The sequence below is a fragment of the Mytilus californianus genome, unplaced genomic scaffold, assembly GCF_021869535.1.
Source record: "Mytilus californianus isolate M0D057914Y unplaced genomic scaffold, xbMytCali1.0.p SCAF_15, whole genome shotgun sequence".
Classification (NCBI taxonomy): Eukaryota; Metazoa; Mollusca; class Bivalvia; order Mytilida; family Mytilidae; genus Mytilus; species Mytilus californianus.
In genome coordinates this window covers 13,630,338-13,645,514 of record NW_026262637.1, presented here as the reverse complement: position 1 = coordinate 13,645,514, position 15,177 = coordinate 13,630,338, and the positions used below count along the sequence as shown (strand labels likewise).

Here is a 15,177-nt window from a genome sequence, read left to right as displayed (position 1 = left end):
TATTTATATTGATCATGTCTCCTTTGTTCATTACCACCAAATTTGTGAGCACAAGGCTTATATGTCGTCTGTGAGCGCTTGGTGGTTTTTGTTTTGTCCTCATCGTGTTAACAATTGATATCAAACAAATCTGTTGCCATTAAGATATGTTAGATTATCTGTTATATGTTTTATTTTTCTACGAAGCTGATTTTTTTGTTAACACAACCAGACATTAGTTAAATCATTATTCGTTTGTGGACTTTGTATAAGCCAAAGGACAGCTTGGACATGTGCAGTCAGAAAAGGATTCAAGTTTCAGTAAAAAAATATTAATCGATTATGATGCATATATATAATGTACCCTCATCAAAGACGAGATTCAATTTGGATTTACATACACATGTGTATAATTTGAATTCGTAATCGTCTATAACACGTCATGATTGTATTATCACGCAACAAGTTAGAAATATAAATATATACCTTTAATGTTAAATCAATTAACAGATTCAATGCAGAAATTCAAACAAAATGAGAGTCAGCAAAAAAGATATAGATATTAGATTCATATTGAAAGCTTTTAATTCAGATCGTTGTCAAAAGAAATATACATACTTGGACACCACGATGTCAAGTGGAATCAAAAGCAAAACATCATCGTTAATCAGATTGATACTTGAAACTGTATACTATACACATATTGCATAAGTTTTATTTATAGATCGGAGAAAAAATCTTATATACATTTAGATTCTCAACCCCGCAAAAGGAAAACTAATATTTGAAGTAAACAACAACATATCGAAAACATTCACATTGCTGAATGCAAACAAAGGGGAATTAAGCAATTTCGTCATCAGGTATCCGTTGTTTGGTATTTTTCATGGCTCGACTTCTTGCGGTCTGATATGCTAAATTATGTCACTGTAGATCGAACTCTTAATTTTTCTACATATATTTGGTCAAATATTATGGTTTGTTATTTGTTGCCATGAGACAGATATATGACTCCTTATGCAATCAAAATGGTTTTTTTTTACTTCATCATTTATCTTTGTTTAGAAGAGTAATTCCCCCATGCATAGCTCTGATTCTTTGATTGGTACCGTTAATGTTATTTGAAGTAGACTTTAATGGACAGTTCGTAACAGCTCAAGAAGAAAATATATAACGAATAATTAAAAATAACACGATGACAATGTTTTATTTAAATGTTAAAATCAGATATGAATTGTCACTATGTCTATTTGAGAAGGAAATAGAAAGTTCTGTCGTCGTTTATTGAAATTATAATTAATCTTAATTTATTTGAGTGAGCAACTCGATGATTATTTATAATATATTTATTTTGTTGAATAGACCTTCAAATTAGTCGTTTTACCTTTCGAGTTATATATATGGATACAAGTTAAGATTTTAATTCCCATTCATATTAAAGCTACGTAAATAAAATGATCTTTTTATATTTAATTTCAATTTATTCATTTTTACACACAAAAGACAACCAACTGAATGTCTTCTCGATATAGCACCACCGTACGTTTGGTATTCATTTTAAATGAACATTTTATAATATATTACCGAGTGATGAAAAGTGATTTCTTTGTAAAATTTAAAAGTAGCGTACAAAAGGAGATGAAAAGGGCATGTTTGTAAACGCCTATATTACAGTTCATATTTATCAGTCGGGACAACGAAACAGGTACAGACAACACGCGGTGAGTTATTTTTACTTTATGTTAAAATAAGAATGTAATTTGGGTCTTCTTGGCCTTAAGTATGATCTTAGTTATATTTTATTATCATTTGAATACAGCCTTCCTTATTTTGCATTACTCGTTATTCTAATCGTGTAGTTGGACAAATATTGATTGTGTTCATTATTTCTTTATGACAAGTATACTTCAGTTGTTTTACTACATCAAATTCACAAGTGTTTTGACTGTTAGTACTTACCATACAGTATATTAAATATTTTAAATTTCATACAAATATTAGATATTTTTCCGTATGCAATGACCTAAACTACGAGACCTTTCATTAGAACTATAATGGTGGAGAGATTAAAGGTGATATATGCAACTAAATATTTAATATAACTCTTAGACTAGCATATCATTTCCAATTTTGTCAAACATTGATCAGACAGGTGTTTTATTAGTAGTTAGTGATGTTTACCAAGATTTGTTTTATGTTAAAATTATCAATGCAAAATCTGTCTGCGGGACAAAACATGTATCTACAAAATAAAAAAGGTGTATATTAGTATGTGAATTTAAGTGAAAATTATAGAAAACAACCTATAGTTATCACGATAGACTTTGGTTTAAGGTAGTTTATTAAGTAACATTCAGACTGTAGCGTTTGGTATACTACAACTTTTGTCAATATTTTGTTCTCGACAAATGTAGAGATATACTTGTAGGCCACTTGTCAACGGTTATAAAAGAGCGTCAACTGGTGATTGGATGGATTTTAATATGGCCTAAAGATAATATCACTTATATCACATACATATCCTTAACAAAAAGTCCTCACAGACAGATACACATTTTGTGAGAGTTCTACTGCAGAGTTTCATTTAATTGGTCCAATAATTCTGTTTTTAAATGGAATATTAAAGTTACGTTGTTAATGCCCTTATACCCAGCCAAATATGCGACTCAAACGGTTTACTGGTGTATAGAAATAATGATAAACTCTTCCATCCGCTAGCAGTAAAACTGATACTAAAAAGGGGCATCCATTTAACTTTATGGGATATTTGGGGTTGTATATGTTGTAAGGAGCGTATCACGATTTATGCATGGAAAAGACCCATTACAACAACTTTTGAGGGATCCGTAGGTAGCCTGTTGCATCTGCCCCTATCCAACATCCAGATCCATGCACTTTGCAAAACCTACCCATTTGATTTATTGATAAACTGTTTTAGTCCTAAATATACATGACATATTTGCATCTGGAGATAAAACATCAATAATCAATAAATTCAGAATTAATGTATAATTGGTATATCAGTCGCTTTAAATAATAAATTGACGTTTTGTATTATTTCGTTGTTATTTGCATATCGCCAGATCAGACCACAGGTTTGCAGAACAAGCGACGAATTAATGTTTCAACTTTAAAAATAATTTCTATAAAGAGATCTTTACAGAGGTTATCGAGTATTAAAACAGGGGGTTAACTGGAATTTCATAAGTTTGCCCTCTATGTTCATACATAAATCAATGTCAGGTGCTATACAACAACATACAGCTTTACACCTGTCATTGCGGGGATATCAAATATATAGAGAATGGATATATTAGGCTAGTTATCAGAAATATAAAGTTAAACTACAGTGCTGATTCCTTGCTTCGTATAACGAAACAGAGTTTCTAAAATGTAATCATTGTATAATAAAGGAACAGATGAAATATACAAACAACTTATAGACTTTCCTCAACAGCCGAACCGAACTACACATTGCATGTAGTAAAAAGTGTTTTTTTAAATACTTGTATTACTGTTGTCCCTATGCAATTGGTATATATTTCTCTCTGTTCTTTTTAGTTTATCTGTTTATGACTTTTTTCAATAAGATCTGAATGCAGTTTGTCAATTGTTTAACTAAATAATTAAAATAAATTATACGCAAGTTCCATATGTTTAAGGAGTAATTGTACATTTAAAACAGGCGCAAGTAGCTCCTTCCTTTGATAATTTTATATCAGTCACAAATGTGATAAGAAAATGTGAAATTTTCTCTCTCAGTTTTTACATGGTTTTAAAGAAGGCATGCCTATATAATTACATTCTGCTTTTAATCTTTAGCACTTCAAAGTCTGGCAAGAGATTTATCTATTCTCTAAGTGATTTTTCTTTTGTAGCTTTCCGTTATATAATATGGAACCATACAATTAAACTCTGAACAAAGTCAAATTGGAATAGAAAAAATACAGATAGTAGAATCAGTTATGTATAATTGCATTATACATGTTATAACTCCAAAGATACAATAGTAATAAGATACTCAAAGCAAGAGTTGATTTTTTAATTTTAACATTACTAGTATTTCAAGCAATTTGATTCTTTTTTCATACAGAACACTTCTTTTTAAAGATCTGAGGTCCAGAATAACGAAAATCGTTTTCTTTTTATCGTTACAAGATACAATGATACAAACATTCATTTTAGCAATGTCATTTTTTTAACAAAAGATTGACTATCCAAAATACTACATCCCTTGATAACTATTTCATAACCTTGGCAGTTAAATATAAACTGTAGATGTCCTACTTTTATACAATTAAAGACAGTGTTCATCGATAACAAAATGGGACATTTTAAAAAGTAAGTGTAAGATTTCTGCCCGTTCTTGTAAACTATGAGGTACATTATCTGAAATTGAAAAAGTAATGAAATTCTTTAATCTTTTCGAAATTGTGTAAGTTCTATTGATATATAAATAGTTTTATATATTCTTGACATCTAATATATCTTGTAGAACGTTTGGTACTTTTCAACACGAGGCATCGGATTTATCATCTACATTCCGACCAGATGTGCTTCTTATTTATAACATTTCTCTCACAGACAAACGGAAGTCCCTAAATATAAAAATAAGAAGATGTGGTATGATTGCCAATGACACAACTCTCCACAAGAGACCAAATAACACAGAAATAAACAACTATAGGTCACCGTACGGCCTTATACAATAAGCAAAACCCACACCGCATAGTCATAGGTACCCACATGACAAATGTAAAACAATTCAAAGAGAGAACTAACGGCCTAATGTATGTACAAAATAATGAACGAAGCATGAATTTTACTACCGGATAATTGAAGTAATCTTGTGATTTAAAAGTATGAATGAGGAACCCGTTTATACCGTATTCACACCTGCTACACATTCGCTTAAAGTTACTCTACAAAAAAAGATTCGAGAATTGTGAAAATATCATCGTCTTTGCCGGACAACAAAATTGGAGGCTCTATTGTATACTTTTAATTTCCTTGGCGTATTTGATGAAATAATTCCAGATAACTAGCAGATAACTCACCGCTGTCAACTGGATATATTTAAATTCCATGTAGTATTGAATTTGTTTTGCTATTTTATGAAAAAGCCAGACAATCTTAACATAATTATAAAAAACATAACATATATCACCAGCGGGACGTCTTAATTGCCGCAATCTGCACTTTTATTCAAAATTATATCATTCTTTACAAGCAAAGATATTGTAAATCTGTCATTTGAACGATCAGTAGTAAATTTGAAGAAATATTTATTTAAGGTCAAACTTCTTAAATCTTTAAAGTTTTAATAGCTTGCAATTTACATCCTAATATTTACTTTTTATTTATTGATTCACCTGTGCATAGTGTTTGCTACAAAAGAACAAAATTTACACAGATGTATTCCATTTTTGTAAGGATTAACATTATGAAACATTGATGCAAAGACAGAACGGGAAGATAAATATATATCATATATACATTTCTGTGTATATAAGTAAATATCTTTCGATATACCTAAATAAACAAGGGCAATTATTTTGATTGTATTATATAACTTATTATTTATTTAATGCTTAAAATTTGATACGCCAGACGCACGTTTCGTCTACATAAGACTCGTCAGTGGTGCTCGAATCAGAACAGTATGAAGCTCTAATCAAACACGAAGTTGAAAAGCATTAACAAATCAAGCATTATAAGTGTGTCATTATTGAAAATAAGCTTAGGATGACACAGGAACACATTTCAAATGGATTTGATATAAAATAGGTGGGAATATTCCCTAATACATTCTAATTTACAGCGGTATTACAATTTATCAAGAAAGGCTTGCCGAAACTTTAATGAATGAAAGGAAAATGTAAAACAATATTCGTCAGTTTATTGAGAATAATAGAGTTTTAAAGACTCTTCGTAAATCAGGCGTTCGAATTCAATGAAACTTCAAGAAAACTGTCACTTCTAAATGGCATTGTGTGTTTTTACTTTTAATCATTTTATGATTTCCCCTGCAAATTATTGACTTTTCAATTTCATAGAAATTGGATTAGACATCGTGTTTCTTCAATTCCTGTTTAAACTGATATTGAATTTCAATGATACATGACGTTATCTTCCAAAATGTCATTGTGAACCTCAAATTCATTGTATGATACTTATATGTATACTTAGTATATCCCGTGGCAAAACCTTGACCCTGCTCGGGGAATATGATTATAATGAACGAGCGCTGTTCATAATTTATTTGGCGTTAATGCTATTGCTTTGAGTATGATTTAAACTCCAAGGTAAATTCATTGGGGAGGTAGGTCCATAAAACCTGACAAAATCAAACGTTAGACTATATCAACCAATGGAACGAATGGAAAACAACTGACATATTCCTTCCAAAATGAGTATGAGTAAAAGATATAATTCGAATACGTAAAACGATATGTTTTCAACATTTACGGAAACTACAGCTATATGTTATGAGAATACACGAAAAAAGCAAAAACAAAATATAAAAAGTTATCTCACCCTAAGAAATTAGTAAAAATTTAATGTTTAAATCAATGGTACAATATAATCTAACCCAAAACAGTAAGTAAAGTATGTAAAAATGATCTCACCCTTAGACATTAGATATATACGTAATGTGTCTAAGTAAAATATGTAAAAACTATCTTAGTCTAAGACATAGAATGTTTAATCAAACGGTACACAACTCTAAGACATCAGAAGACTGTGTAAACCAGCGGTACAAAATTACTAACCGTCTTAGTCTTTTTTTCAAATGATAGGAAAGGCTGTTATCGAGAACAAAACATTGCAAAATAAAAAAAATCACACATTACAAAAGTTTAGAATTGCCATCGAATGTTAATTATCTTGTCAGAGATCAGCAGGTGTACAATGGGTTGCAATTATCGATTCTCGTTTCTAAGAAAGCTTTTGTCCGTAATTGTTGGACAAATTTTCGAGTATCCAATATTACAATATTTTGAGTTGTCTATAATCAGATAATGAAAGTCCGATTATATTCTTAAACGCGGTTTACACTACACTAAAGTATTAAAATCTAATACAACATTATACATCAGGTAGGAGAACAATAGGGATGAACTCGGCTGCTTCCAAAGGGTTACAAGTTGTAATTAACACATCTTCATACACATTTATGACTTCAATTGAAGTAATACATATACAATAAACGTGCATATCGCTTCAGTTTATCTGTACATTTGTATAGTTTAATTGTCGATTTTAGGATAAACAAAAATTTATGTCATATGAGTATTTTTATTCATTAGCTTTTTTGTGAAAATTTTCTAACATGCTGCAACTTTTATACATTTCATTTTAAAATTGGTTTAATTTATTCAAATGATTACACACTTCAACTACCATGTTTTTCCCTTACAGATGTTATTGACTATCTCGTACGATATTTAAATCTCAGACAATTAGAAAATCACACACAATCGGCCACATTAATAATGCATTTCACGACTACAGAGAAATTTATTTTTAGATAATTAAAATTTCATTTTGAACTTCATGTTGGTATTAATAAGCTAACAACAGAGAGTAATTTAAAACATTAATCGAATACTTATACTCTCTGTTGGTGAACATAGACATTAAATTTTTTTATCTTAAGTGTAGGAGAGGCAGGAAGTTGTCATTGAATTATGTATCGGTTTCAACTTCTTTTAAGATTTATGACCCCTTCTGTAGGCCTGTGTATTACAAAATTTTCAAAGTACTACAAAATTAAAACTGTAAAAATACAGAATAAAAGTGACGTGCCAATTTGTACATTTACCAAAGAGAAACGTTGTTCAAAGCAATACTGTAAAATATTTCATTGCATTTAATAGAAAATTGGGATTTAGTGGTGAATAAAGCCAATATGTGGGCCAAAAACCCAAAGACTTTATTACAGAGATTTTCGTTGTAAAATTGTTAACATAAATTCCCACCGATATAAATAATTCATCATAGATAAAAGGATTTAAATTTTGTACGCCAGACGCGCATTTCGTCTACAAAAGAATCATCAGTGACGCTCGAATCAGAAAAGTGAAACAGGTCAAATAAAATACGAAGTTGAAGATTATTGCGGACCCGAAATTCCGAAAGGTTTTGTTAAATACAGCATAATAAGGTAATCTATTCCTTGGGTAGAAAATCCTTAGTATGTCCAAAAATTCAAAAACTTTAAACAGTTAGTTCATCATGACCATATCAATGATAATGAAGTGCTGACTACTTCTGGGGTAGACAATCCTTAGTTATTGTTTGTTTACATAGAACTAAATTTATTTTACTTACTCATTTTTAACCAATCCAGTAAACGAGTTGCAATACATGATAAGATGGGCTACTACATGTTTACAATTCTCGGAGATCACGTGTTTTTTACTGACATAAAACGCATTTTTTTTCACAGATTGCCGGAAAAACATTTCGTCTTTCTTTTTATGCGATTACATTTACAGACCATGATATAAAGTATTAGTTCTTTACACAAATTAATGAATACTTGAACCATAGCCAATATTATCATGGATAAATAAATTTTTTTTTAGACATTTCGTTCACGAGACAAAAACCAAAAATCGTTCACGAGACAAAAACCAAAATGACACAAAAACTGAAAAGTGTTTAGTTGTACTTGCATTCAGATTTCCAAAACGGGCGTCTCCTGAACTTTTCAGTGATATCGTTGAATAGGAGAAGCGAGTATCTAAGTTTGGTAAGATGCACTAAAGATATTTTTCTTTGGCACATAATATTTTGTATGGTAAATAACCTACTTCTGTCATTGCAAAGGTCAATAAAACTCAATAAAAGGGCCTTAGTTTGTAAAAACAAAAACAGCCTCAGAGATAACCAGGAAATGTTTTCTATTTTCACATGCTATGAACGTTTTATTGAATATAATTATTGTCTCAGTAATTGTTTAATTGATTTATAAGAATATAATTCCATTCCTTACTTCTCAGTTTTCACCCTATTTATTACAAAGGCCCTACTGTGACTTTAAGATGAATAACAACAATAAAAGCGCAATTCATTTTATTTTTTTTTCCTTTAGCGCATAGTGAATTTCCTTAACTTTGTTTCCGAGTACACGATGAACATGTCAATGAGACAGCAACTTTTACAACAAAAATAACCAAACAACAACTAGAAGACAGCATTCAGTCACGTGTCACAGTCTATTTATATAACGATATTTTGATAATACTTAATTGTAAGTAGCTTTAACTTAACTGCTTTAATATCATGTCAATAAAAAAGTCAACGCAATCACTGCAGATAGATTCTGTGTCTGTCTTTAATTTCATATGATGTTTTGTAGCCTGTATTGCTTGATATCAAGTAGGATTTCTGTGCCATATTATCTGTGCATTATGTAACACTTAAGCATGCAGGCTACGACAATTCCTTAAGCACATAGTATCATGTAATCCATTAGTACACAAGTTTTAAAGACCTCAAGTGAATTTACTGTACAATAGACACTTTGTCATCAATTTCACGTGAATGAATGCACAGGTACAGTCCTAAACAAAGACAAAACCTACACTTTATTACAATGACAATACAAAAATAAAAGTCAAAATCTGAAGCTAGTGAGCAATGATTTTTTAAACCTGAGCATGCAAATTGAACATTTTCTGATTACCTCTGAGGGCGTGCCGCATTTGGCTTTAGTTTTTTGGACAATGGTCCTTTTATTGACTTTCATTGACCTTTGCAATGACAGAAGTAGGTTATATATCATAAAATCTATTCTGTGCCGAAACGGAAAAGATTTGTGAATGCATTTTACAGACACTTGCTTTCCATATTTTACGAGATAACTGAACAGTTTAGAAGCCTCCCGTTTTCGAAATTTGAATGCAAATAATCATCTCTTTAGTATTTTGTGCTGTTTAAATGCGGTCTCGTGAGCGCATGTCTGAAATCTAAGTTTATTTATCCATAACACTATTGGCTATGGTTCAAGTATTTCAAACACTCTTTCTTAGGGCAGAAACAATTATTCGTTATTCTGAGCATAGAACTTATGGTTTATATCATGGTCTGTAAATGTAATTACATAAGAAGAAATAAAGATGAAATGTTTTCCGGCAATTTGTGAAAAAAATGCGTTGTTTGTCACTAAAAGCACGTGTTGTCGATAGATTGTAAACACTTAATAGTCCCTCGTGCATTGCAACTCATTCACTGGATTGGTCAATAACCAAGTTAAAACAAAATTGAGTATTATATGTAAAATAAATAATTATTTTGGCAGGAACATAAGTATGCAAAATTATGTATATCCGTATAAGTTAGTGTACCCGACCTGTTAAACTTTTTATAGCGAAGAAATGTTCATTGTCAAAAATAACCGACGCAATGACTGGACAACGTTATAAACATAACCTTTTTCAATTAGTCTATAACATCAAAAGGAAATATTTAAAGGTCAATATCCCATTTTTTTTATGTGGTCAGTTACGGTTTGTATTCAATTCAGGACATTTACATCTATCTGATTTAATTTGTATTTGAACTTCAAATTTTTAAGATAAATATTTATACACATGAAAAAGTTGAAATTGTAAAAACTGTTTTATGTAAAATATATGTGTATAATCAAGCATATGAAATTAAAGTTAACTGTAAGTCTATTAACATATTACAGAGTAAGGTATTTTTGGTTATTGACTCGATAATGCCTGGTCACAAGGATATAAATTATTATAAAAACCGGTGCTTCATTATTTTGAATGTATTGGAAACACTTGAAATTGTATTTTGTTTTCAACGGCCGATCTGAAATTATTTAGACGTAAAAGGTAAGAATAAAATAAAAATATAACGTTAATATTCAAACTGATTATCAGAAGTAATTATAAACATTCCTGATGATAATCGTTCCCTTTTAAACATACATGTATTACAGTAGTATTGGAATCTAAAAAGAGGTGACCCCCTCCAAAAAATAAGAACAAGGAAACAAGTTTAAAACTGGGTCTACTATAACACATGGTAGTCTTTGTACACAATACAGAAGTATTATTTTGCATTTTCTCCAATATGGAAAGATTATAGCTTACAATACTAAGGCCTCAAGTTTTAGAAAACAAATATAAAATACTTTTTTATATTTAAGATTAGAAATGAGATAAGAAGATCTTCTTTTGCTCAGTCGGCTAGAGCGCTGCCTTTATATACCAAGATTGAGGTTTGGAAACCCGCTGGTAATCATCCATGTGTTTCCACAATAATAGGAATTGTCAAAAGACATGTAACGGTTCCATTTAAATTTATTTCATAATTATATACTTAGTGTTCAAACTGTGAAGAAATAATTAAAGTGCATGCGAGGGGAAATAGCAAGACAAATTTTGTATAATTGTGGAAATATTTCCATGTATAAAACGCACTCTTTTATTGAGATGAGTGTAATTGGAAAAAGGAAAAAAAAAACCCAGAAAAAAACCGTATCGAATACACCTTATCGCTAACCCCGCTTGACCCGAGAATCAGTCCCGCTCGAACTTTTGACGTCATACAACAAACACTTTTCCATTGTGGCGTCAGATATTTTCTATTATGACGTCAAAATTTTACGGGAACTTGTGTGATGTCCAGTAATGGCGGACAAATAGCGATAAGGTGTATAGACACTAAATTTTTTTTTCTCTATTCCTCTATTTCATAAATTTCTATTTATATACGTGTATATGTAAACGGACATAATTATTACAGAGGTAATCACATTTTGTCCTCTACCACAACTGTCACAAAACTATATTCTACATACCAGTATTTTTAGAGAAATGAGACTAAAATCAATGAAATATAAAATTGAATTGAAACCGTAATCACCAGAAGACTGCTTTACAACATGAAAAAAGTGATGGGTACTGAAATTATGTTAATTAGCTAAAACCTGAGTTAAGAAGCAGTCTTTTGAGGGCTAGTATGATATTAAGGATTGCGTTGGATTGTTAACAATAAATGATAATAATTATGAAAATAATGTACATATAATTGATATGATTCAAGATCAAAGGAATGTGCAATAAAACGTGATTGAATTAGTAAGGTTAAATAAATGGATACTAGATACTGATTTTTCGCCTTTCAAAAACTACTATGAAAATGCCGTGCCGTCTAAAATGTGATTTTGTATTTTAGAGATCTAAAAAGTTATACAAAGTTAACTTAAAGAGGATAAACTCATATTGGTTGTAGTTATTTGTTCTACGTACAGCTGCACATATTTGATGAATATCTAGGCCGAGAACAAATTAAACGATAAAAAAATGATTAGAAGTAGGGATGGTTCAATATTATACTTTGTTTTTTATGAAAACATTGCATACCTTTTGAAGATACAGTTTTGATCCTGTCGTAATTTAACCTAGAGTATCCCATATTTTAACCAGTAAATCGATTCATGCAATATCTTCTGAAAATTAATTACGAATTTGTGCCTTTCAAGTATTCACTTATCACAGAAAGCCAAATGTCATAAGCTATTGTTTATATATTGCCAAGGTAATAGTACCCAATTAAAATCAATATATAATTTGCTGCGGACTGAGTGATATAACAATGTCAGATAAGTGTTTTATATAATTCAGTCAGGTGTATTTACACATATAATACCATGCATTAAGTAAATCTGATGATTGCTAGGAGATGTATGCACTCAGCATGTCGGATAGAGCATCCTTTAAACATTTCAATAGAAACAGTGTATTAAACGACTTGTTGCATGACAGATTTACGACATTCATAACGTAAGATGAGATAGTTTCCTTGTGCATAACTTATTGTTAAAGAAGATTTGAACAAACTGTTAATAAAGAAGATCGGTTCAAAATTTGTTATCTTCTATTTAATGTTCTACACGTAGACTTTAACTGTTAATAGAATATTAATAAATATCTCAACTTATTGGAAGATTATTCATGGTTGTCAACTTTCTCAGGTTAGTTTTTAATTTCATTTTGTGGTGTCGTTGTATTTTTACGATATAATTTTCGAAATTAAAAATCATATAAAATGTAGAACGAACAGATTCATTTTCTAACAGCATTTCATAATGTTAACCTGGTCAGAAAATCTTATTCCAAATAATAACAAAAAAAGAAAAAAAGAAGAAAATTATCACAATTTGTATATATTGCGATATTGTATTTGCCGCTTTTCGTTTACGCTAGTACACAAATGTAGCATTAAAACCAACTTATCAACTCTGAGTAATAAACCTTCTGAATTTGCTGAAGAAGATCGGTTCAAAATTTGTTATCTTCTATTTGATGTTCTACACATAAACTTTAACAGTTAATAGAATATTAATAAATATCTCAACTTATTGGAAGATTATTACCTCGCGAGGTAACACGAATGATTCTTAAGAATAATGTCGTTCTAAATACGGATGTAATATTTGCTGCAGGACGTTACACAATCATCAATTTATCACAAAAAAAAAACATACTGTATTCATCGATTCTATAACTGAGTAGATTGAAGATATAGTACACTATAAAGTAATATTTACATATTTCTCGTGTGTTATGACAAATAAACTTCTTTTTTCTACTTTCAGAACCATTACATAGAATGAATTGAAATGTGAATATTTTTTAATTATTAAGATGCCTTCTACAAGTAAGCACCATACCGATATTGATTCTCGAGGGAACATTAAAATTGATCACAGCACGACATACCAAGAGAATTCGTTCTTATCAGACAGTCTAGAAATTAAAATAGCCAGTTTACACAAAGCAAAATTCAGAGCAAGTATAGATACTGACGATGCTTTAAAAGAGGCGCGAAAGGAAGCCGAAGAAATTTCGCGTTTAAGTTCTGCTATTAAACGTGGTGAGATTAAAGATAGTGTTTCTCTGTATGATAGACGATCTCATACTCCAAAATCACGTGATGGAACACCGCACACAACGGAAGTACTAACTTATGGAATTCAAAGTTCTAGTTTAGGGAGCAGACCTCAGACTCATGTTGAGAGCAATATGCGTCGTGACTCTGATAAGCCGCCTGTAAGTACGCTAACTATGTTTGCTATTTCTATGCAGAAATTAACTTCCTCGAAATCATCAACTAAAAATGATAATAAAGTTATACATAAAAACATTCAAGGCTACCGAAGCTTTATGACACTTCGCTGTCTTTCGTCGCCAGCATATCTGAGAAAAGAGCGAAGTAAACGACAGCGTCGCCCGGCAATAGTCAGATTTCAAGATCTTAAAGATGGTGAAGTGATGGAGGCTCAGGATATACCAGTCATGAAACCAGAAGTTGCGTATGCAAGGCAACTGCGCAAGCGTCAAATTCGTTCACGGAGAGAACTACAAGAACTAAGTAAAATAGAACAAGAAGAAAAATATGGAAAACCGGATAAAACGGATGAATTTAAACAGAAAAGATATGCTTGGGCAAAAGGAAATGATGAACTTAACACTAGAATACGTTCATTTCTGGTGGATGTGGAAACTTTCAATAAGCGACAGAAGAAACCAGATTATCTAATGACTGACATTGTCCGATCAAAAACATGTATGGTGTAGATTGAAATACAGGACATCGAGCGGGATATGACTGAAAAATGGACGGAAACGAAAATGTGATTTAAGTCTTCAGGATATGCAATTAATAAGACTGACTTGTCAATGTAGATCAGTATTTGTTGTAAATTTTCCGTAAAAATTCAAATACAAATAAGCAAAACACTATAAAATAAAAAGTAATAACTAAATAGAACCATTTATAAGAAATATTAACTGTAACATGTTCTATTAAAGCTACCAAATTCTTGTGTGTTAACTGTATTGTAAAATTGCTGTAAAGGTGATGACTTTAGGGAAAATAAGTCTTCTAGACAATACATTTTTATAGTATATGCTTCTGTTTGTTATTATTTTGTAAGACATCTGGGAATCAAAAATATCAAAATGTTCAAGTTTTCAAGGAGTAGGATACATCAAAATGACAAATAGAATGTTCTTTTAGCATGAACAATACAAAAGCGAAATAGTAAAAGGGAAATTTGTCATCTATGAAATCTAACAGAAGTTCAAATATCCAGAATACTCAAAAATACAATCACATGCAAAAACTAGCCAAAAGCTACTTCTAAAAACATGAGCATATTGAAGC

The 15,177-nt window shown here is 30.7% G+C and overlaps 1 protein-coding gene across 3 annotated transcripts; it reads left to right on the top strand.

Annotated features, from left to right (window-relative positions):
- Nucleotides 1-1,418: 1,418 nt before the first annotated feature.
- On the top strand, nt 1,419-14,920 carry LOC127725457 (uncharacterized). Of its 3 annotated transcripts, none has more exons than XM_052232420.1 (2): nt 1,419-1,700; nt 13,607-14,920. In XM_052232420.1, exon 2 carries the CDS (start codon nt 13,656-13,658, stop codon nt 14,586-14,588), a length of 933 nt encoding a protein of 310 aa, XP_052088380.1. In that variant the 5' UTR covers nt 1,419-1,700; nt 13,607-13,655; the 3' UTR covers nt 14,589-14,920. The 3 variants fall into 3 exon arrangements, with proteins under 3 accessions (XP_052088380.1, XP_052088382.1, XP_052088381.1); XM_052232422.1 differs by lacking the exon at nt 1,419-1,700 and adding an exon at nt 12,590-12,791; XM_052232421.1 differs by lacking the exon at nt 1,419-1,700 and adding an exon at nt 12,590-12,982.
- The last annotated feature ends 257 nt before the right edge of the window (nt 14,921-15,177 follow it).